This window comes from Neoarthrinium moseri, assembly GCF_022829205.1.
Source record: "Neoarthrinium moseri strain CBS 164.80 chromosome Unknown scaffold21_Wmoseri_CBS_16480, whole genome shotgun sequence".
Classification (NCBI taxonomy): domain Eukaryota; kingdom Fungi; phylum Ascomycota; class Sordariomycetes; order Amphisphaeriales; family Apiosporaceae; genus Neoarthrinium; species Neoarthrinium moseri.
In genome coordinates this window covers 455,033-478,620 of record NW_026055135.1, presented here as the reverse complement: position 1 = coordinate 478,620, position 23,588 = coordinate 455,033, and the positions used below count along the sequence as shown (strand labels likewise).

At 51.2% G+C, this 23,588-nt stretch overlaps 8 protein-coding genes across 8 annotated transcripts; 3 read left to right on the top strand and 5 right to left on the bottom strand.

Annotated features, from left to right (window-relative positions):
• Positions 1–396: 396 nt before the first annotated feature.
• Positions 397–1,867, top strand: JN550_006296 (uncharacterized protein; the record flags this gene model as incomplete). The annotated part of the gene is made up of 3 exons (XM_049318019.1): positions 397–825; positions 878–1,344; positions 1,405–1,867. 3 exons carry the CDS (start codon positions 397–399, stop codon positions 1,865–1,867), a joined length of 1,359 nt encoding a protein of 452 aa, XP_049171856.1.
• A 546-nt stretch (positions 1,868–2,413) lies between these two features.
• On the bottom strand, positions 2,414–3,571 carry JN550_006295 (uncharacterized protein; the record flags this gene model as incomplete). The annotated part of the gene is made up of 1 exon (XM_049318018.1): positions 2,414–3,571. One exon carries the CDS (start codon positions 3,569–3,571, stop codon positions 2,414–2,416), a length of 1,158 nt encoding a protein of 385 aa, XP_049171855.1.
• Positions 3,572–6,501: 2,930 nt separating this feature from the next.
• On the top strand, positions 6,502–11,187 carry JN550_006294 (uncharacterized protein; the record flags this gene model as incomplete). Its single annotated transcript, XM_049318017.1, has 4 exons — positions 6,502–6,693; positions 6,760–8,266; positions 8,330–9,804; positions 9,859–11,187. The coding sequence occupies 4 exons, from the start codon at positions 6,502–6,504 to the stop codon at positions 11,185–11,187; spliced, it is 4,503 nt and encodes a 1,500-aa protein (XP_049171854.1).
• Positions 11,188–11,735: 548 nt separating this feature from the next.
• Positions 11,736–13,233, bottom strand: JN550_006293 (uncharacterized protein; the record flags this gene model as incomplete). The annotated part of the gene is made up of 3 exons (XM_049318016.1): positions 11,736–12,709; positions 12,774–12,956; positions 13,014–13,233. 3 exons carry the CDS (start codon positions 13,231–13,233, stop codon positions 11,736–11,738), a joined length of 1,377 nt encoding a protein of 458 aa, XP_049171853.1.
• Positions 13,234–13,637: 404 nt separating this feature from the next.
• JN550_006292 (uncharacterized protein) lies at positions 13,638–14,829 on the bottom strand (the record flags this gene model as incomplete). The annotated part of the gene is made up of 4 exons (XM_049318015.1): positions 13,638–13,935; positions 13,983–14,261; positions 14,320–14,594; positions 14,653–14,829. The coding sequence occupies 4 exons, from the start codon at positions 14,827–14,829 to the stop codon at positions 13,638–13,640; spliced, it is 1,029 nt and encodes a 342-aa protein (XP_049171852.1).
• Positions 14,830–15,565: 736 nt separating this feature from the next.
• JN550_006291 (uncharacterized protein) lies at positions 15,566–17,377 on the top strand (the record flags this gene model as incomplete). Its single annotated transcript, XM_049318014.1, has 4 exons — positions 15,566–15,784; positions 15,835–16,590; positions 16,639–16,772; positions 16,822–17,377. The coding sequence occupies 4 exons, from the start codon at positions 15,566–15,568 to the stop codon at positions 17,375–17,377; spliced, it is 1,665 nt and encodes a 554-aa protein (XP_049171851.1).
• A 170-nt stretch (positions 17,378–17,547) lies between these two features.
• On the bottom strand, positions 17,548–18,762 carry JN550_006290 (uncharacterized protein; the record flags this gene model as incomplete). Its single annotated transcript, XM_049318013.1, has 3 exons — positions 17,548–17,935; positions 18,005–18,510; positions 18,583–18,762. The coding sequence occupies 3 exons, from the start codon at positions 18,760–18,762 to the stop codon at positions 17,548–17,550; spliced, it is 1,074 nt and encodes a 357-aa protein (XP_049171850.1).
• Positions 18,763–20,170: 1,408 nt separating this feature from the next.
• On the bottom strand, positions 20,171–22,246 carry JN550_006289 (uncharacterized protein; the record flags this gene model as incomplete). Its single annotated transcript, XM_049318012.1, has 3 exons — positions 20,171–21,321; positions 21,373–21,545; positions 21,600–22,246. The coding sequence occupies 3 exons, from the start codon at positions 22,244–22,246 to the stop codon at positions 20,171–20,173; spliced, it is 1,971 nt and encodes a 656-aa protein (XP_049171849.1).
• Positions 22,247–23,588: the final 1,342 nt, after the last annotated feature.

Sequence of the window (23,588 nt, the reverse complement as noted above, 5' to 3'; positions counted from 1 at the left end):
GGTGCAGCATCCGCTGGCGGTTAATGCACCTCTATTCAGGAGCACTCGTCGTCGATTTGCGCCCGGTGCCGTCGGGATCGGTCAACTGAGTGATAGTATAGCAGACAGCGGCCAATGGACATCCACAATGCCAATCTCGCGGTGGACCTTTGCACGACTCACGATGACTTGTTACGTAGAGCGCACACGACCACCGAGGGGGCGTTGCCGACAAGCGTCGGGACTGAGACCCCAGAATCACCATTCAGGTGATCTATAATTGCTTTCGCTAGCTGCACGATGATATCTTAAAGAGGCCACGCTCATACCTCAACATCTCGCTAATCGGCAGGCAACTTACTCGTTACCCAGCACTACAGTAATCCAGTTTAGCCAAACTCTCTTTCAACAATCACAATGGGATCTCAGTTCGCAGGAAATTCCGGCTGGAGGAAACTCGATGTTGGTGTCATCGGCGGTGGTATCGGTGGTCTATCTGTGGCTATCTCCCTTCGCCGCGCCGGCCACAAGGTCACCATCTACGAGCGTGCAGACTTTGCCGGTGAGAAGGGAGCATCAGTTTCGTGCGCCGCCAATGGCACTCGTTGGCTAGAGGAGTGGGAGATCGATGTCCAGAAGGGAGACCCAGTGTACTTGAAGAAGCTGATCAGCCGTGACTGGTACACTGGAGAGCCGTACAGCGTCTACGACCTAGCGGATTACGAGAAGCGATGGGGCTATGTCTACTGGATGTTCCACCGTCAATACATGCACGCCATGCTCAAGGAGGCCGCTCTGGCTGAAGAAGGAAAGGGAGAGGCTGCCAAGCTTCTGGTTAACCACAAGGTTGGTTGCACTGCTTTTTTCTTGTTTACTTTATGGCTAATCCCAGACACAGTGCAAGTCCATCGACATGGAGGCCAACAAGATCGAGTTTGATAACGGTGTCACTGCCACGCATGACCTCATTATCGGCGCAGATGGCATCGGCTCTGCAGTCAGAGGTGTTCTTGGCATCCACCCCGAGAAGCGCCCTGGACCTGCCAGCTGCCTGCATGCTAACGTCATGACTGAGGATGCTGTCAGACTCGGCCTGACTGATTACTCCAAGGACAACGCCCTGGAGTACTGGGGTGGTCAAGAGGGCAAGTTCGACAAGATTGTCCTGTCGCCTTGCAACGGTGGCAAGCTCCTGTCCTACTACTGCTTCTTCCCCCGTGACAAGGGTGACTACACAAGCCACACCTGGGGTGGCGATGATCTCCCGGTTGAGGAGCTTCTTGCTCCCTACCCTGAGCTCGACCGCCGTGTGAGGGAGCACCTGGCCATCGGTATCGAGGTGCAGCCCTGGCGACTGTGGATCCAGTGAGTAACCAACCTGCTTCATCACGTCTTCCGAAGTTGGACTAGACTGACCCTTCCCAGCGACCCTTACCCTTACATGAACAAGAAGAACGTTGCCATCCTTGGTGACGCTGCTCACCCCATGATGCCTCACCAGAGCCAGGGCGCCTGCATGGCCATCGAGGATGCCGCCGCTCTCGGCATCGTGTTCAACCAGAAGTACTTCAACGGCAACGTCGCCGAGGCTCTGGAGATCTACAGCCAGGTCCGCCTACCCCGAGTCACCAAGGTACAGGCCGCCGCCGCCAAGGCCGCCTACAACATCAACGAGCGCATCGGCTTCTCCAGCAACACCGACGTCGAAGGCTACAAGGTCGAGGACGAGTCCAAGAAGCTGACGGTCGAGGAGATGAACGGCTACGACATGTACAAGGACGTTGAAGAGAAGATTGCCGCCCAGAAGGGCCAGCCCTGGACTGAGAAGTTCATCACCGGCCTCCCCATTGGCCTGCAGCTGTCCAACGGTGTCACCATCGGTGCATAAGCCTGCTACCGACTGCCGGCGGCTGTTCATGAAGTCAAGAGACATGTTTAAATGTATATACTTACCCTTGTCATTGCATTAGCGGAGTTCAGACAGATTTTAAATACTGTACCATCATTGTTGTTATGCCAAGAAGCAAGCCATGAAGAAATAGTGACCAATTGATACATGTGCTTATATGGTTAATGACGTGAGCGGTCTTGTATTCTAGGCTGATAGTCACTATGACATCGCAGGGTGGACATTGTGAAAGTGGAGATTGATGATATTTTAAAGCAGTGCCTCTATGAATAAAGTTAAGATTACCCTCAATGGTTGGAGCAATGAGAAATGAAGTCTATGTCTAGGGGCGGCCTCGGTCTCGACGGCTCAGCCCCACTGGAATAAATGGGCTCTCTGGTAAGAAGTGAACCCGTGCGTGCTGGGTCGTATAATCTCGTCCAACTGTTTCTGGAGTCTGATCCCTGCGGCTTGGCTTTGTCGAATCTAGATGCAGGTAGTGGTTGGTGGAGCTTCGCTTTGCTTGGCCTGGGATCATATCGCAGTCTATGCGTCCAAGTCGCTGCTAGGCTTCCTGACCTTGATTGGCTTCTCGGGCATGTCTCCATCAATGTGCTTACCAATCTCCATGAATTTAGGAGGAATCCCGCTGTATTCTGTCGACTCGCCCTTCTCCTGCTTTGCTTCCTCTTCCGGCTTGGGCTTCTTCGACATGGGAATGACAATGGACCCGACCCCATCCTCTGAGAAGGTACGCCTGCGCTTATACTTATTGGCGAACTCGTCAGCATCCATCTTCGTGCTCTGCGCTCGCAGCCACACGCGATCCTCGAGGGCATACTGGCGAGTCAGTAGCTCCTGTTTCACATCCACCACCCGCTGGCTGTTCCTCGTCACGATGCGGAGGAAGAGCTTATTCGTGTAGTTCTCGTCCTCGGTCAAGTTTCTGCGGCGCTTGTCTTTGTCTCTGCCAGGGTCACGGTGGTGACGCCTTCGGTGCGCACCGTGGCTGTAGTAGCTAATGGCCTCGCCCGGGCAGTCGTCCTTGTCGATGGACTTGAAGTCCTCATGCCAATTGCGAACGGCTGACAGCACGAGTCGGTGGAGTATCTGGAAGAACGGGCCGTGTCCATCACCGGGGTAGCCCAGCGTGTTGGGCTCGTTCTTGGCACAACTTACACACCGGCAGGAGAAGTCTCTGAGAAAGTGGTGCACCATTTCGTGCATCAGGAATCCCAGGGTTTCATCCAAAGAGAACAGTCTCTCGGTGTTTCGTACTGGGACTTCTAGAATGCCGTCCTCCTTACCCTCGGCGGGTTCATCAACGGCCTGACCAAACTGCATCTCCTCCACTTCGTAGCGGTTGCCATTTAACGCACCGAGGAAGAAATAGCGGCTTAGTAGATCTTTGAACCGAGCGAGCTGCCAGTCAGGATCATCTTGCTCAGTATCGCCCAATTCGAGGCCGCTGTATTCCGCTTTGAGATGCTGGTAGAGCCTGATGAAGGTATCACGGGCTGCCTTTTGGTCTTGACTCAGATCAACTTCCATACGTCCGTGGAATATTGGGATCAGATAGTTGAGGAGGTTGCGTGGGGTGACATTGGATGCTTGAAGTTTCGTGAGAAATCTCGAGGAATCATCGAAAGGGTTGTACTGTGTCAGTGCATTATGCTTGACAACGGATGCCGGCCTTCGATCCATCTTGTTGGCCATGCGTGAGCGCAGCTAGTTTCTGAGGGTGAGGGTATATTTTGTATTCTTTGTATCTCGGACTTATGCTGTGATAGCGTACTCTGGGGGATGAAAAGGCTTGAGTGTTGCGAGGGCTGCAGCATCGCATTTTATAGGCATTATTGTTCTGTATCTGAGTGAGCTCCTCAGGCCAAGCTTGCCTCATTGTCTCAGGCGTCTGAAAGATGGAAACATCTTGAATATTTTCGAAGCGCGAGAGACAAATTTGGAAGGCCACAGATATGGGGTGGAGTTTGGTATAATAGGTAGACTACCAAGGCTCCGGGATCGAGACTTGGGTGAACATACTCGATAGTTGCGCCTGGTAGTCCAAAAATCTGGGATGAGTATGTGTCCAGGACAGTTTCATTGATTATGCAGTGAATCAAGTCTTGTCAAATTCAGTCTTCTTCCAGACGGCAAGTCACTGTTTCACCTCCTTTTTAGATTATTCAAGAAGATCTCGGATGAAAATGAGCAAACAAACTAGAAGTATTATATTCAGCGGTGGTGCATCGTTAATCGTCCAAGTGATCCATTTATGAATACTATTGAACATCTCTTGGCAACCTAGTATAAATGCTTGTCTAAAACAATAGGGCGCGAGACGTGGATTGGATATAGAGAAACTAGTATTGCGAAAGCTATTGAGACTTTGTCTTATGTAAGTGATGATTAGTCCAAAAAAAAAATTTCAACGAGAGTTATCTTTACATTTCTACTTTGTATATTTTCAGATATGTATAAGGATGAACGCTAACAGGCTCTCGTTGTTTTCGGAGTTAACGTATTTGTTTATAGCCCTCGGTAATAATGGTAATGCACTTGGTCCGAGTACCGGCCCAGCAAGTCTACCTTGAAATCTAGGGCATCTGGAGACCGGTCGGCAAGACTATATGACCAATGGTGTCTAATCATACCTGGAATGATGCAGATTCGGTACCAATCAAACCAAATAGCCCAGTGGCTGCCGGGCAAATTACTTGGAGGCCTGTTGCGGCGCAGTCTTATTTCTTGACCGCGTCCAAGCCTACTATGAGATCCACAACCCAATACCAACGAACTAGGCGCAGCATGAGATGCGATACTATCGGCCTTCGGTAAAGTTCGTTGGCCAATTGCTGATAGCAAACAGGGAATGAAGGCGAGCTTCCTCTTCGCGACGGCCGGCTTGACAGCTCAAGTTAGGTCAGTGCGACCGTCGAAAAGCCGCAAGTGGCTGAAGTCGAGGCTACGGCAGCCCCGAGCACCTGAGTGGATATCTGCCCCACCCTCTGAGGTCCCTGAAGGCCCGCTTGCTGCAGTCCCGCGGTGGCATGCGCGTCTCAAAATCGCAAAGGAGGAATCGGACACAGTGGCAGGTTAAAGCCAGTGACAGACTTGAGGTGCACGGTAGGTAATTGTACCTCTGTATGTTCGCCCAATCATTTCCCGTGCTTAAACAAATTGCTGTGCGCCCTACCATAGTACTGCAGTCTGTTCTGCGTGTGCGGAATATATCGTGGGTTCATTAGAGTTCAGATGGTGATATGCCACAGGGGTTGCATTTAATAGTTCCTGCGCGGCCATCAATGAGGGAAGGATCAGCTCAGCTACGTGAGATCTTGGGCCAGATCTCTTTGATCCACCACGGCCTGCGTCGTCATGTCTACTTTATCACTACACAACTCGGTTTGTATTACATATTGCTATCCTCAACCTCTTGATGGTTTTGGCGACGAGCGCAGCAGAAACGCGACACGCAGGGTGCGAGACTGCCGTGAGAGCTTGACATTAGAGTTTCATCCATCGCCATGATCCATCACGATTGGAATCGGCGCCCGGGATTTTGATAGGCGCGGGCCATCCGACATGATGTGCAAACTTGGCAATCGAAATATAGACGCAAGATAGAAGGGATGTGATTGGCATGCTCTCAGGACAATGCATACCCTGCGCGTCTCTGCATCGAATTCAGTTTCTGTGCTGTGGTAAATACGGGCGGAGGCTTGACGTAGAACCCAGATGGATGAGCAAATTTGGGAAATTCGTCTGGAACACGATTTGTGACGCTGCCCCGAGCTTGATGATCCCAGTCCCAGTCCCGGTTGCACGGCTTCCCCATCAGTGGGCCGTGCGACCCCGGCTGTGCTGTGCAGCCGGTAACTGGCTGAAATGTCGCAGGATGGCTGGGATCCATCTCGGCCAACCCAGCTGTGGGCTGTGAATTGCATGACACCCCCCGGCCACCCACCGCAACGAGCGGCGGCATTACGTCGTTTGGGCCCACGATCTGGGAACTGGCCAGAAGCAGGACCAGGCCCAGGACCGACAGGCCAACGGCACAGAACAAGACCAAAGAGGTAGCCAGCCGACCGTCCGGGCGAGTCTTGTGGTGGTGCATCGTCGAATTCCTTGGACAGCTGGACTTTGGTGTTGTGTTGGCGTCGTCTCGTTCCAAGCTTTGTTCTTAGCTCTGGCGGCGTGTACCCAACTGCCTCGCGCTATCGATCCTCTACTGTAGGTAACTTTTAGGCCTCCCGCTGCTCTCGGAGCTATCTATCACCAGCCTCTTCTTCCCTCCCGTCGTTTTGCCTGGTTGCGTGAATTCCCCCTGCCTCACGCTCCTTATTCATCCCGATTCTCCGTCACCTGGTTTTCACTATCGCGCTGCGGCGAGCTCGATTGCACAGCGCAGCTCTCCTCCCAATTTGCTTACCTTGGGTGCAGCTTAGCTCAGGCAGCGCTCCCCAGCATTTCCAAGCTCCTCTGAGAGCTCGGCCCTAGCTTTGAGCGCGCCAATCCGTTCTGCCGTATGCTCTGCGCACGTCTCTGCGAGGGTTGACACACAACCAGCGAGGGGAGCCTCCAGATACGAAACACTCGAGCCGCGCGCTGCCTCTGCAGCAACATCATCCGAGATGGCTACCGAACAGTCGGCCCTTGAGCTCAAGCAGCAGGGTGCCATCGAGGCTGCTCAAGATCCCAATTCGTCCGTGACCGCAAACGATGCACAGAAGAAGATGGTCGAGGAGAGCAAGAACGCCGGAGTTGCTGCCTTTACCTTCGACCCGGATGCCAGCCTCGAGGAGAAGAAACGCCAGGCCAGAGCCGTAAGTGACGCATCGAGCCCCGAAAGATCTCAATTGCACTGGGAAACTAACCGAGTTGCGGAGCAGGCTGTGCCGGACGAGCTCAGACACCACCGAAAGCACCAGGCAGTCGCAGTCGCTACCGATGCCGATGACGAAGGCGCTGTCAAGGCCGATTACCTGCCCCCAGCGTCCAAAGCCCAAGCCGTGGAATTCGAGAAGGACGCGGACGGGAAAACCGCAGACTCCAAAGAAGACGACGCAGCTTTGGCTGCCAAGGTTGGGTGGACGCAGCGCTTTGGCTGGCCCAACGAGAGCATTACCGAGGGCGAAAGCCTGCTGGACCATCAGACCTGGGTCGAGGGTAAGATCTCCGACAAGTTCTTCGGTGATTGGTACCACAATGCCGCCGTTATCGGCTTTGCCTGCCTGTCCTCGTGGCTCATCGCCATGCTGGGCGGTGGCTTGGCTTGGGTGTTCATCATCATGGCCGTATGCTCTACCTACTATCGAACCTCGCTTCGACGAGTTCGACGCAATTTCCGCGACGACATCACGAGAGAGATGGCTCTGAAGAGGCTGGACTCGGACCATGAATCTCTGGAATGGATTAATGCCTTCCTACTAAAGTTCTGGCCTATTTACCAACCCGTCCTCGCCGAGACCATCATCAACTCTGTTGATCAAGTCTTGAGCTCCGCCACTCCGGCCTTCCTTGACAGCTTGAAGTTGAAGACTTTCACGCTCGGTTCCAAGCCTCCCCGCATGGAGCATGTGAAGACATACCCGAAGGAGGAAGATGACACTGTTGTCATGGACTGGGCATTCAGCTTCACTCCCAACGATACCGCCGACATGACGGCGCGCCAGATCAAGAACAAGGTAAACCCGAAGGTCGTCCTCGAGATCAGAGTTGGAAAAGCCATGATCAGCAAGGGTCTCGATGTCATTGTCGAGGATATGGCCTTCTCGGGCCTCATGCGCCTCAAGATGAAGCTTCAGTTCCCCTTCCCCCACATTGAGAAGGTGGAGATGTGCTTCATGGAACGACCAACGATTGACTATGTCTGCAAGCCTCTGGGTGGCGAAACCTTTGGGTTCGATATCAACTTCATTCCTGGCCTTGAGAAGTTCATCTTGGAGCAGATTCATGGCAACCTGGCCCCCATGATGTACCACCCTCATGTTTTCCCCATCGAGGTAGCCAAAATGTTGGCGGGAACTCCAGTCGACCAAGCGATTGGAGTGGTTGCTGTCACTCTCCACGGTGCCCAGGGTCTCAAGAACCCAGACAATTTCTCTGGAAACCCTGATCCATACGTCTCGCTCACCCTAAACAAGCGGGCCGAGATCGCCCGGACTAAGACCGTCAAGGACACTTCGAACCCCAAGTGGAACGAGGTTCACTATGTTATCCTCACTTCCTTCAACGATTCATTAGACCTGATGGTCTATGACTGGAATGAGTTCCGCAAGGACAAGGAACTCGGTGTTGCTTCTTTCAAATTGGACCAGATTGAGGAGCTGACTGTCCACGAAAACCAGCGTTTGGAGGTGATTGCTAACGGAAAGGCGCGTGGTGTTGTGTCTGCTGGTAAGTTACCTCTCAAAAAAAAAAAAAAAATTTCACACTATTCGCAAAAGCTCACCATAGTAGATATCCGCTTCTTCCCAGTTCTTGAACCCAAGAAGTTAGAGGACGGCTCGATGGAGCAGCCGCCAGAGTCCAATACTGGTATTCTGAAATATAAGGTTGAGCAAGCTAAAGACCTCGATGGAACTAAGTCATTGGTCGGACTGCTCAACCCGTACGCTGTTCTCACTCTGAACGGCAAGGAGGTCCATACATCCAAAAAGCTCAAGCGCACGAATAACCCCATTTGGGACAACGCCTCCAAAGAGATGCTCATCACGGACCGCAAGAAAGCCGAGCTAGGCCTTGCGATCAAAGACGATCGCGAGCTGGCTGGAGATCAACTCATTGGTGCCCACAATATCAAGCTAGACGACCTGTTGGAGATGATGGAGCAAGGAAAGGATTGGTTCCTTCTTTCGGGGGCCAAGACCGGACGTGCCAAAATCACCGCGCAATGGAAGCCTGTCGCTCTATCTGGAGTGTTGGCCGGAAGTGGAGGCTACCAGACCCCAATTGGTGTCATGCGCTTACACTTCAAGAACGCACGTGAACTACGGAACTTCGAGACTATGGGTAAATCGGATCCGTATGTTCGCGTTGTCGTATCTGGCATTGAGAAGGGTCGCACTGTGGTTTACCGCAACACCCTCAGTCCAGAGTGGGACCAGATCATCTACGTCCCCGTACATTCTGCTCGAGATCGCCTAACCCTGGACGTCATGGACTCAGAGAAAATGGGCAAGGATCGCAGCCTTGGTCTGATCGAGCTTCTTGCTAGCGACTACGTCCGTCAAGAGGAGAACGGCGAGTACGCCGTTCATGACCAGAAGACGCTGCACGAGGACGGCCTTCGACTGCACGGGAAGGGCGTCGCCAAGGGTGTTCTGTGCTACACTGCGGCATTCTACCCTTGCTTGAATGTTGCTGACCCCGAGGATGAGGAGGAAGAAGAGGAGAGCAAACAGGTCGCTCCAGAGCCCGCGAAGCAATCTCTTGACATTCCCAGGCCCACGGATGCTGGTAAAATCACGCCGCTGGAGAGAGTCACAACAAATGCTTCCCAACGCTCCCAGCCTAGTACTCCGCTATCGCCAACGATGCCGAAGTCACCCACATCACCTGCATCAGCAAATGGCCGCAAATCTCGAGACGCACCAAGGGAAGTTCCCAAAGTTCACCTCAACCCAGAAGAGCTCCTCAAGCACGAGTCTGGCTTCCTTATCTTCAAGCTCATGGAAGGCCAGATGCCAAAGAGCGGTACTCACCTGGAGGTGTACGTCGACGACATGACCTACCCATCGTATGTCTCCGGTACCGCCAAGACGAAGAGCTTCAAGTTCGACGAGATAGGCGACTGCTTCATCCGCGAACTCGAGTTCTCTCGTTTAACCCTGAAGGTCAGGGAAAAGCGTGAGAAGCCTGGCGAGGAGCGCGACGAGGACCATACTGTGGCTCGTCTTGCCGGCAACACGCTGGATACTCTCAAGCAGTGTTTGGTGAGTTGTAATTGTCGCGGCGTTGTCCATACCAATTTTGCTAATATGATACAGAACAACCCCACTGTACTTCGTCTCAAGGATGAAGAGAACAGAGAGACGCACATCAAAGTTAGCTTGAAGTACATTCCTGTCACGATGCTGCTAGATCCCAGTGAGAGTATTAACAACATGGGTAACCTCCGTGTCGATGTCCTTGATGCATCAGACGTTCCCGCCGCCGATTCCAACGGCAAGAGTGATCCTTACGCCAAGTTCGAGTTTAATGGCCAAGACGTTTTCAAAACGAAGACCCAGAAGAAGACTCTCAACCCGGTTTGGAACGAGTTCTTCGAGATACCCGTACCATCTCGGACTGCTGCGAAGTTCAACGTCAAGGTCTATGACTATGATTTCGCAGATAAGCCAGACTTCCTAGGCGGCGCTGATATCAACCTTGAGCACCTTGATCCATTCAAAGCTAAAGAAGTCAAACTGCTTCTGGATGGCAAATCCGGCTCTATCAGACTACGGCTGCTCTTCCGTCCTGATTATGTTTCTCGATCGCGTCTAGGTACTGGAACCTTCTCCGGGACGTTTGGCACACCGGGAAGAATTGTAACTGGAGTTGCTGGTGCTCCCCTCAAGGGAGTTGGCGCTGTTGGACATGGAGTTGGGAAAGGTGCTAGTTTCATCAAGCGAGGGTTTACGGGCCGCAAGAAGGATGAAGACACCAACGGAGCTACGCTGGTAGCGGGCAACTCGGATGTCCCATCCATCGTCACCAATGGCGATGCGCCAGCTCCAGGCTCAGGACTGCGCCGATCAACAGGCCTTGCTTTGGACGGTGCTGAGGCGCCTAATACGCCCCCTGGTACTTCCCACGGTAATGGCAACGCCCATCACCGAACGCCAAGTATGGGTGGTGTGTCTATTCACAGTATGGCTCCTACGGGCGCTGGCGCTGGCACAGCCACCTTCCAGGTCATTTCAGCCTCTGGCTTCCCGCCAGCGTCTGACGTTTATGTCATGATTCGTCAGTTGACCCCCAAGGAAAAGACAGTAGGCAAGACGAAGCACCACGAATCACCCTCAGGCCAGATCCAGTTTGATGAGACATTCAAGCATGCCTGTCATGCGGACACTCAATTCCGCGTTGATGTCAAGGGTCATCACACTTTTGGCAGCGATGATGACCTGGGTGAGACCCTGTTCTTCGTAGACGATACTGGCGGTAGCGAGAAGGAGATCAAGGTCGGCTCCGGATCGGTCGTCATCAAGAGCTCTTTCGTCGAGGCCGCTTCTTCCCTGACAACTGGCAGCCCACGCAGCGCCAACCCGATGAGGCGAAGCTTTTTGTCCAAGAAGGAGAACAGAACCAGCCGTGAGAGCACACCTACGTAGAAGCGAACATGCGTTAAGAGGGCAACGCTACGCGCTCAGCGGAAGATTTGGGGTATACACCACCGGACGGAAGGGATTGTGGGTAGGGGCCCATGTGGCACAACGGGAAGGTCGGAGACTGAGAATGGGAGTCTGATACAAAAGGCGTCGAGAGTTATTCTGCTTTGTGCTGATACGAATCTCCTTGCGTATCGATACCTTCATCACTCGAGTATATAGGATTTTCTATGCTAGGTTTAGAGCAATATCATTTAATGCGATGACTTAACCAGATACTTTGCAATGCGTTTCCCATTAATATTGTGGGCTCTTGAGTGCAAGTCTTGCCACGGCCAGACATCCCTTTTCCCGCTTGTTATGTCATTGCAAACATGTTGAAGAACATGAGTCTGACCAACACTGCTCTTGACTTGGCAACTACTAGGCGTTCTGTAAATGGTGCAACACCACGATACCCAAAATACTGAAGAACACAGATGTCTCTAGCTTGTTTTGACCCGCGGTGTGTACTACTTACAGTGGTAGCTGCTGCAAGCCAGTCCCAGCTCTCATCGGAAAACCAAGATACCAAGCTGTCTCAAATGTCGCAAGAAGATGGCGCAAGCGCTCGCGAACATACATACACCGGTGAAGACGATGACCCAATGATATGGCGAAGATGATGGAGTTCCGGCGGGCTTTGAGTTGGAAACGAGAAATCCACCAATAGGTCCGGCAAGCACATTTCCGATACCTTTACCGAAGTTGAGCAGGCTAAAGACCATTGGTCCTGACGTCACATCATCAGTTATGGCGGTGCTTATCCGCGCCCAGATGGCAGTGAACCCTGCGCCGAAGAATCCGTATACCATGGCGAAGATCATCAAGACTGGGAGCGACTGCGCTAGTCTCCACGTGGTCAAGCAAGCAATAGCTGCAACCACAGTTGACAAGCAAGCCAGAATGTCCAGTGGTACTTTGCGGTCAGAAAGCAGGCCAAAGACGAATTGGCCACCGACTTGACAAACGCTCATCAGCGCGAGCAGGAGCGCGCCGCTCTTGCTGCCAAGCTTGAGGGATGATGCATAAGATGGTAGGTACAGAGAAGGGAAGAAGTACCCAAACCCTTGCAACAGGTTTGAAACCGAGTATACCCAAAAGAGAGGACTTCGGAAAAAGGTCCAGTTGATTCTGGGGATACTGGCCCTCTCCGAGGGCGGCAACCGACCCTTCAAGAGAGGAATGACCGGTCCCGTGAGCAACGCGAGAGCCACAGCAACAGCGCGGAGCGTCGTCTTGTATCCGTACTTTGCCAATAGCGCCTGCAGCACGAACGGCATGACAGTACCGGAAACACCAGAGGCACCGCAGAGGACTCCGTAGGCCATGCCACGGCGCGCGATCCAGTATTCGTTGACCATGCTGAGGATGGGGTAGTAGAATATTAGGAAACCGAAACCGTAGGCCACACCTTGAGTGAGAATAAGCACTTCCAACGTGGATGCGAAAGAGCCCAAGACGAGACCGCCAATACAAATCGGCCCTGAGATGCAAGTTAGCACTTAAGTCTCGACACCCTAGCCTAGCTCTGTAAATAGAAGACGTACAGCCAACCCAAATCATCTGCCGCTGCCACCGCTGATAGCGCTGAGTAAACGGCATGATGAAGGGTGCTCCGAGATACCCAAATCCGGATGCTATGGTACCAACAACGGAAATGTAGCGATTATTGGCAAACTCCGGAATATTGGAGTAATATTCTTGAAAAACACCGAAAGAAAGGGGAAAGCCTGTATATGATTGAGATTAGCCTCATCCATCGAAATTGGAGCAAGAGATATGCTAACCCCATAGCAATGTCTCGAACATAAAGGCAGCACAGAGCAGCCTCCACGCAGCAGCTCCTCCATCTACAGGCGCAAGGTCTTGGCCCAGTCGCCTGCCTGCCGTCGGCTCGCCCTCTACATCCACCGACTGCGGTGATGCTCGTTCACGGGCCTCAAAGGCGGCTGTAGGAGCTGTGCTTGCTTGGGGCAGCACAAAGGTTTCGAGTTCGATGTTACTCATGGTTGAAACCTAAGGAAGACATGCAACGACCTGAAGGCTCATTGCGAGTTTTGAAGTTATCATCCTGGTCACGAAGCTTAGAGCAGCATGATGGGTATCATTTAGACCTAGACAGACGTTTTACCGAGGCCAATGGCACGACAAGGCTAGCGCTTCGACATGCGGGGCGGAAATGCAGCCAAGGCTGACGGTAGCAGTGCCTGACGTACTCGCGGAACTACTTCTGCGTTTGACATTGACATGTGGTTCGATACAGATTATAATCAAGTGCCACGCCTCGGATTTGATCTCATTACAACTTCCACACGAATTTTCAGCAGACGCGGAAAGAGACGCTCACTACGAGTGTACACCAGATGGCTTCTCCAGGCCAGAACCCGCACATTATCAACGACTTGGCTAGATTAAGCGAGTTTTCCCTTTCGATACGGGAATTCTTGTCTGAAATGCTCCGCAATTCGTTGTCTTGTTGTGACCCAGACACCAGGCTTTGCGGCAATGTACTTGACAAACTCTTTAACTGCCCCTGAGCGCCCTGGTTTGCCAGAGATCCGACAATGCAAACCGATAGTCATCATCTTGGGCATGCCTTCCAGGCCCTCTTCATAGAGGACGTCAAATGCTGCCTTGAGATACTCGGTAAAGTCTCTTCCTGTACTAAATCCTGATGCTGAATGGAATTTTACGTCATTGCAGTCGTAGCTGAAGGAATGAGCCATGATTCTAACCGGGTAATGGGACAACCTCACCTATAAGGTATCATAAGCATTCCCTTGGGATGAGGCGATGCATCTTCTGAAGGTACATCCACCCAGAAGGGTACGTCGTCTGAATAGCTATCACTCTCGTACAAAAGCGGAATGCCCATCTCTTCATATACTTCATGGATGATTGCTTTCGAATAAGGAGAGATGGCACCATAATACCATCCTACAGGATACTTCCCTGTTGTCATCTTAAGGCTTTCAAGCTGGCGGACTATGTACTGTTTTTCAAGTTCTGGAGTCATGCCCTGGTAAGTTACCCATCTGTCGTTCCCTATTAGTCTTCACGGCATGGCGAAAACGCGAAAGCTTGGTTGTATACCTGTATCCGTGACTGGCAACCTCGTGGCCATTCTGTGCGAGTGCTTCTGCCACTTGAGGGTTTCTCTCTAGCGCCTGTCCGATAGCATATGCTGTGATAGGAAACCCATGGTGCTCAAATATCCGCAACAATCGCCATACACCGACTCGAGAGCCATAGTCGTAGTCGCTCTCTGAGTTGAGAGCTCTTTCACCTATCTGAGCCGGTTTCTCCGACTGCTCCCACAAACGATTTTCAGACTGCGCATCTCCATTGGAAACCGATCGCTCTGAACCCTAGAGGTGTAAAGTATCCGCTGAGCAACGTGCAGTTTTGGAGGTAAATGGTACATACTTCTTCGTAGTTGAGCACAAATGAAACCGCGATCTTGGCACCATTTGGCCATCGCGGATTGTGGGATTCCCTTCCGAACCCGACATGGTCTCGTGGGAAATCGTACCTCGTCCCTGTAAGTGGGTCGCCGTTCGGGGCGTCTAGAATAGCTGCACTTCCATCGCGATTATAGGCCATGACCCGAATGCAGAATCGGTACCGGAAGCGGGTGAAAGAACTCCTAATATGTTGAAGAGAAGCCCTTGATCTAGAAGCTTTGCTTGAATGCGTCTGCCGTGATGATTGTACGTCGACCGAAACGAGCCAGCTCCCGATGCAAGGTCCGCGGCGTGCGGGGAGCTCCCGATCCGGAGACTTTCTTATCATCCCGTCGGCGGGTGCGGCGTCGATCTTATCTCGATGTCGTAACGTCGTGCTTTCTTGCCCATGACACCTTGAACGTCCTTTGTACATCTGGAAACCGGAAGTTTAGAGGCTTTAATAGCTAAACGATCGTATTTCTTCAAGAGCCAGACATTGTTTCTTTAGACTAGCCATGATTAAATTGCTATGCTAATAGATCATTTCACGAATCGCGAATTCTCAGTCATGCAAGTGACATAGCACTCTTTCTAGGTCTTTGACCTTGCCCTCTTATCACCTCAAGTCGAGTTATTGTGGTTCCTGGTTCCTATCTGCACTATTTTAAGTCAGTTATCAGCGTGACTCGGCCGAATCCTGCACCAGGCCCCTGCTGCACGTAGAGCTGCACGCAGGCAAGACATGATGCTCTGCTCTATTATCTCTCTTATCTCAGTCGGACCGGCTCCGGTATGTCTTGATATACTGCAACGCCCTGCACGCTGCACGTTGTTGTAGATCCAGGCTGCGCTTTAGATCTGCCGCTGGTGCCGTTGCATACATTCGGGCCAACATGAGCGTCTGGAAACGAATCGACGAGGCGCTTCGAACCAAGGAGAGCGATTTTAACGAAGCCGAGAAGGATGGCAAGACTTGGTCAAACGAAGACCTTGACCCAAGTCCGCCCTCTGCGAGGACATGGGGACATTGGGATTATTTCGCCTTCTTCTGGGCGGTTTCTTTTAACCCAATCGCTTGGAATAGCGGAAGTAGCCTGGTGGCATTAGGCCTGGTACGTGACCTTGTTATTGGAAGGCATGGTTCGTTGACTCATTCTTGCAGCTGTGGTGGCAAGCGACTGTGGCCGCTATCGTCTCCTGCATGATCATGGCGACGTTCCTCGTGCTCAATTCGCGTGGCGCGTCCGTCTACCACGTTGGTTACCCGGTCTACGTCCGCATTTGCGCCGGTCTGTATGGATCTCTATGGTTCGTATTCATACGTGGAATTGTCGCCATCTTCTTCATGGGCACCCAGTCGTATTATGCAGGCCAACTCGTCTCCGTGATGTTGCGCTGTGCTTTTGCCGACAAATGGACTGGAATTCCAAACACTTTACCGGCGAATGCCGGCATTACTACGACTGGTATCACAGCCTTTTTCATTTTCTGGTTTATCCAGCTTGGTTTTATGTTTCTCCATCCATCGAAGTCTGCGTGGTTATACACATTAAAGTCTGTCATCTGTCCTCCAGTTCTCATTGCAACTTTTGCATTTGCGGTTGGTACCAATGGTGGCCTTGGTCAGACGACAAGCTTGGGAACAGTTGCTACCTCGTCCTCTGTTGTTGGATGGGGATTCATGAATGGCATCAACAGTGTCTCTGGGAGCCTAATGACAGAGGTTTCGTCCAATCCTGACCTTGCACGATACGCGAAGTCCTCAGCTGCAACGACATGGCCCCAATGGTTTGGTTTGGTTGTTGCCAAATCATTGTGTACCTTCTTAGGTATAGGGGCATCAAGCGCTGTCAAGACACTTTGGGGGACCGCTTACTGGAACATATGGGACCTCTATCTTGCCATTCTTGATCACAATGTAAGGTATTTCGCTCTTGTGCAATGCAGCTATTCTAAATTCAAGTAGTGGAATGCAGGGGCCCGAATTGCGGTATTCCTCGCTTGCCTTGTGCAAGTCTTCGCAGTCATTGCTACGAACCTCGCGGCGAACGCCCTCCCTGTAGGGTCAGATCTTACGGGTTTGTTCCCACGGTACTTCAAGTACGTAATACAACATGAACTTCAATGTACATCTGCTAACCCTTTGTAGCATCAAAAGAGGCCAAATCATGTGCGCCGTGCTTGCAGTAGCCACTTCACCTTGGAAATTGGTGAATACTGCATCGTTGTTCCTCACTTTTCTGAACTCCAACGTCGTGTTCCTTTCACCACTGGTCTCCATAATGATCACAGATTACTTCTTCATTCGCCGCGGAAACGTTCACGTGCCATCTCTGTACATTCCGAATTCCAATTCACCTTATTGGTATTGGAAAGGACTCAACCCAAGGGCATTCGGCGCTTGGCTGATTGGTCTGCTTTCGGTGATCCATGGTTTGGCTGGCAGTTTTAACGCCAACTACAATGAAGGGAGTAAACATATCTACAGCATCGGCATGTTGATGAGCTTCAGCATTGCGGGTCCTTTGTATTACCTGGCGAATGTAATTTGGCCGGTAGATATTTATCCACCCGCATATGCCAGTGCTCCGAAGACCCGGGAGTTTTTGGGTAAAAGTGATGGTTTCTTTGCAGATGAGGTTATTATCGGACTTGAAGAAGACAACACTGCCTCGACAGGGGAGATGTGGGAGGCCAAGGTTTAAATTAAAACTAATTGTGTCACATGTTGGGCGAGTGTAGTATAATACAATACAGACAATAACCCTGCGATACTGACTCCATACAACGGAATCCTGTGTGGAAGATTGTACTATATATATACTCCTTTACTCTATCATATCGACATATATGCCGCTATAGGTATCCTGAAAGATTAAACAATATCGGTGACCGACACTTCCCTCTTCATGGTTATTGAATCTACGTCTGCGAGTTTTGAAAATTTCCCTTCCGACGTGATCTTCACCATCGCAAAATGAGTCTGAATATCCGGCTGATGCACTCTTGGTACGCTCTGCCTGCCAGGATGATACTCCATGGTACCACTCACGGTTGAATCACCAGCATTATACCGACGTGAGGAATTAAGGAACCTGAATTTTCGGAATAGGGGTTTCAGGGTTGCCAAGCACGAAGCTGCAAGACCGGCGCCGATCTCCACGGTGCTCCAGATTCCGAGATTTGTGAACCTGTAGAGATAATCTGGGGCAATGAGGAAGTCCTGAGCATACGGAATACGTACGATGGATGCAACGGAGGCTCTGTTGAAACGGTGTCAGTGTCGTGTTCTTGTGCGATTCGTGAAGAGAGCGTTGCGAAACTAGACCCACATCGATCCGATCGCCAGCACAATATATGTCGTAATCTTGAGTCTCTTTTCCATCTTCAAATTCCACAAAACGGTTGCTGGCACAATGGCTAGAATCCAATCCACTATGACATTTAGAAATGCCGAAATATAGGTCGGAATTTTGCCAAGCAATGGATCATTGCAGTTCGTAAGATCCGTTGGCTCAACGCCGTATCGTAGCCACTCATGTTCAATAGGGTGGCAGGAGTTGATGTTGAGTAGGGCATAGAAAATGCTGTAGACAGCCACGATACCCATCATTACCCATAATGTAATGTTCTGCCATCGTTGCCTCGTACAGACACGCGTCAAGAAAATCCCAACGACCAGCTTGGTGAGGCCTGAGACTAGGATATAGAAAGTAATGGCGATCCATCGCCACATTATCGCCTTCGGCCGTTGTTCGAGAGGTACGTCCGCGACATGAGATCCATTTCCGTAGCTGATGGATGCTAAAGCGGCAGCAGTAAAGACACAATAGAACACCTAATAATATTCATTTACTTAGAACTTGGGATACGACGAAGACCTATACGATCCAAGCAAGGGGTATCTTACAAATGCCACCACTGCTAGCCAGTCCTCAAGGGCGAATATCTTTACAAGCGCTATTCTCGTATAGCACCGCGCAGCAACACTGAAAGTGCACAAGACTAGGAAAGCGACCAAAACGGCCTGAAATTGGCCACCGCGGCTGTCGCTCATATCGGGAAAATTCTCAAAGAGAGAGAGTTTCATGGTTTTCACGAATTCTAGTTGCCGTCAGTCATGGATTAAAAATCACGTCCATAACGTACACGGGCTAGCTCTCAAGTCGGATAGCCCAGCCTTAAATGTCAAGGAACAAACCGGGCAGGCACACGAACAACACGCGGAGTCATTATGCTGCCGATGCGGCATGCATCAGCGGACGGAGTGGGTGTGTATATCTATATGTGTGGAAGGTCATAGCTTTGTGTCCCTCTTGGGGCCAAATGCCAATGCCTAGAATCCGGCTTGTCCAACGAATCAGTCATGTCTCTCTTGCATGTCGTCAACGAGCTTCCTTTAGCGGCCAAAGGCTGAGGCTCTCAGCGGAGGGGGCTGTCGAACGCTGGTAAACCGCCCGGAAAACCCTATGGCATTGAAGCCGGATTTGGACAAGTGGCAGATGCTCCGCAGGGTGTGTGGGCCGACTATACGATTTCGGAATCTTGGCCGATGCTAGATAACTCATGTATTAGATACACCAACCCCCCTTCCCCCACACTGGACTGTCGCCCCACAGGCATCGATTGAACTATGGGGAAACTTATTGTTACGTTCTTACAAGTATTGGACGGGAATACGCAGACATTTCGGGTAATCACTATGATACATAGAAACCTCCTGCATCACTCATACTGCCGCCCAACACGCAGAGTTAATGTTTCAGGTGGGTTTGCGTGCCGAAATCGACCAGCGCCACCAGCCAGTAGATTCATGCACCAATGCACGGCTAGGGGAAACCTCGACATGGTGCCGCGCTATCAATTGCAATCCTAGGTTGGGCTAGATTGCCAACTAACGCCTCAAGCCATCATCGGATGTGAGGGGGCAGTTTTACCCATACCGCGTGAAAAGGCTGAACCTCTCCGACATTGTACTCCGCTTGTTATTCAAGCCACAGGTTCAGATCTAATTTCCGGCCGATGACTAGCTTCTTCCAGTGTAAATGTAAGCAAACATTTGGCTAGCGGAGCCTTGGAATAGTTTCACCATTCGGGATGCTTTCCTGGTATGGATATCCTCTCCAGGTAAATTCTCAAGAGAACGCCGAGAATCCAGAAAACCCGCTTCTGGTATCATGTAATCGGCTTCAGAGAGCCGGATTTCGGGGTCGCCCAATGTCCTTGCTATCCATGGGCACACAGCCTTCACACAAGCTTGCACTATTTCCCTGTGGGGACACCGTAACACACCAGGATGATGCGATGCTAGGATATGGTACTGGGCCCGCAGTTGATAATACCTTCTTCAACGACTAACGAATCTAGTTAACCAATTGGTCACAGACAACAAGTCGTTAGGACGACGCCTTTCGAATATCAAACCGTAAGTACCTTCGAGCGAGGAGACCAGGAGAAATGCCCTATCCCTCTATAGTTGAATCTATCTCGTTTTCTATTCAACCTCTCAATAAGGTCTTGCCATCACTATCATCCAGCTGGACTCTGATTACCCGCGCATGTCTCTTCTTGTCATCCAGATCTCTGGCCGAGCCAAGTTGCGTTCTGACGTCCTCGTCCAAACCATGAAACAGCATCGCAAGAGCGCTACTCTTCAGGGGTTTTGTATCGGATTGGTGCGTGCGGTATATGGCTGCCATCAGAAACAATGCTGTAGCAGCCACAATTACGATGGGCAGAACGGCAAAGCCCCAACGGACATGTACAAATGACTGCATCGATATGGCCTGACCCGAGACTGGCACAGCGCCCATGAAAGACCGGAACGCGACAGTCATCGAGGTTGCCATGTCAGCCATCAACATGTCGATGCCGTCATTGTCTTTATACTCATAGTAGTTCCAGTAGAAGGCGGTGACGATGTCCGAGTCGAAGAAAGTCACGCCGCTCGAGATGCCCACCGTAAGGTTTACGACAACTGAGTTGTCAGTGATCGTACGATTAGAGTCGCTTGTTGTTCGGACCGCAGATCCAGTAGCAAAGAGGGAGGAGAACCATCCGCGCATGCTGAGCATTGCTTCTTTTCCGACAGTGTAGGTCGCGTTGTCAGCACCTGTAACATATGCTGCAAGATCCGCGTCTTCCGTATGCTTGGTCATATCAACGACAGTCTGATTGATAACCCGATTTGTCACGCTTTCGTTGAGCACGCCGTTGACAACAGTAGAGTCTATAGTCTGCAGGCAAGCGGAAAGCGAGCACTGCTGAGCCCATGGTTTCAGCTCCCCTGCCAGGCCGTTCTTTGCCTCTGTACCCATGAAGATGAGTTTTAGAATGGTTGAATGAGGCATATCGCCGTTCACCGATGGGATTAATGGCGTCATGCTGAATACTTGGGCGCTATTGTTCAATTTTGCGCCTTGAGGAACTTCCCATCCACAGCCGATGTCTTCGTCACCAGGGGCGCAGTATCTGCTCATATATGGGGTCAAATCGACGCACTCGTGGCAAACCCCAGCAGTTTCGAAGGATGGCCATGTGCAATTGCCTGTCTGGCATCCAAATTTCAAGGCTGCATTCGGTCTCCCGTTCTCCGCAAACAAACCGTTGTACACAGCTGACTTGAGGGGCAGAATAGGAACATAGCCAGCTATCCACTTATTAGTATGACTCTCTAGTGAATCACTCATGTGTGACTTACTAGGTGTTGTTTCCCCTGGTAGAGCACCAGTATAGTTCAGTGCACGAGCAATTGTAGCGCTATCGGGGGTCTCAATCATGATCGATCGTGTCTGATACGTGACAATCTGCTGAGCGAAAGGCCCGAGAGCAAGAGTGACGATAGCAATGACGGCACCCAACGAGCCAAGAAAGCTAAGTATTACGTATCAGCATCTGTTTTGATCATGAGCAGCGAGGTGGACGTACCCTCCACGAGCGCTTATCAAAAGCTTGAGAGCACCCCAGGTTCCGCGGCTGGCTTCGTCAAATGTCTCCATATCAGCCAACGGTACCCTTGACTCCTTGAAGCGGATCCATTTCAGCTGGGATATACCATTCTGTAATGATATGCTCATGGTGGCTATCGCTACAGTTGCCAGCAAAGCGATCAGAGCGTTCAGCGTGATATAGTATGGCCAATCTGGGAGCGGACGATCATTGAACCGTGCAAGAACACCCATAATACCGCCGACGGCCGCGATGGCGAGGATGATGGTAACAATCTCGAGCGTCCACGACCGTATGCTCGAAGGCCGCCGCACCTTCTTCAGGGATTTTTCGTCCGAATACTGGTATGGCTGTTCGAGGGGTATGTTGACTGTTGCAGTGCTGCCACTCCATCCTCGCTGATGGGACGTGGTCATTGGCGTCGCACTATTCCAGTAAGGATTCACTTGATGGTACTCGGTTGTAGAGAACCCTTTCTGTCCATCCCAACTCGTTAAAGACTCTGTCTCCGGGGCTGTATAGTCTTGCTGGGCGGGTGGATGTCGCTGCTCATCTTCGGAAGTACTGTGAGTGGCCCCTGGTCGGGTCTCATTATAACTATAATCATGCGCTGGAATATATGCCATCGTGTCACGGACGCCGCGAAGCTTCTCGGATGGATCCTGACACAGGTTCCAAAACTATCATTATCGAGACACGCCGGGCTGTCGACGGCAGCCTGATGAATATATAGCACTGCGTATCTATGTCGTGCATGTGCGCTGAACAAGTGTTGGTGACCAACATGCATTATTCTGCGACTGTTGGGCGGCGCAGCGCTGCATAATTGCTTGGCAAGGCTTGTTCATTGGTAGTGTGTTCGGCAGAACGACTTTTGTAGGCGGGCTGATCTCCAATCAGGGAAGTGAGCAACGAATATTTGCGGCGTGCTAATGCAGCTCGCTCAACCAGCCATTGACTGCGTCGGCGATCTTACATGTGCTGATAAGATGTGTATTGCCAAGCCTTACCACCTCGGAGCCTGCCGTCTTGCTCCCACATCATAGGTCGAAGTCAGGCTTTCTCCAAGTTATTCAGATGCAATGAACAAGCAACCGCTGCCACTATGTATCAATCAGGAAGACAAGTCTGAAAAGAAGAGAGACAAGCTGAACCAGTGTTTGTTTGGTCAGACCCGGTATACCAGGACAGCGCCGTGGCTATGCGCTATATGACGACTTTCTCAGCAGCCCTTGCCCAGATTCAGCAACCACGGAATGATCTGTGGGACTTCCGAATCTACGAATTGCCTCCGAAAGATGAATGTGTGTGGCGGGCATTGTGACATCCCTTTCAGAGTAAATGGTTCGGTATGCTTTGGACATCCCGAGACATTGTCAAGGCTTTCATTGCAACAGCCGGTCGACGTTGTGCGATACCGAATATAAGAGCAATGGCTCACAGAATGCGTTGATCCGTGTCGAAGGATTTGCAAGACCGACCCGGAACAGCGACCAGCCTCCAGAGCATCTCTACGCACCCACAGCGAAGACGGACACCCGCTGAAGCGTTCAACAAGACGAGCTCTTTCCTATGGCGTATGTCTCCTATGCCTGGGTTGGCAAAACCAATACCACAAAAACTGAACGCGTTAGCAGTGAATTAGTAAACACCAACCTAAACAATCAAGTTTAGGCCCTCATTGATACACGCTCCTTATGAAAATCTTCAGTATCATGATTGCGGCATTCCTAACCCATTTCGAAACCGACAAGCGTCTTGTTTTGGGTTTTAATAGAACAGAGTCAGCGGAACCCGAAGCTGATCTCTCACACAAATGACAAAGATTCACATCAACTTGTGCTGCGTCCGAGTCATTGACCACTTGGGAAGAGTAGCACATGTAACTTAGGAAAATTGGAATCGCAGATATGACATGGGATAGCAGATGAACCGTTGGAGAATTAGATAGGAATGTTACAATAACTG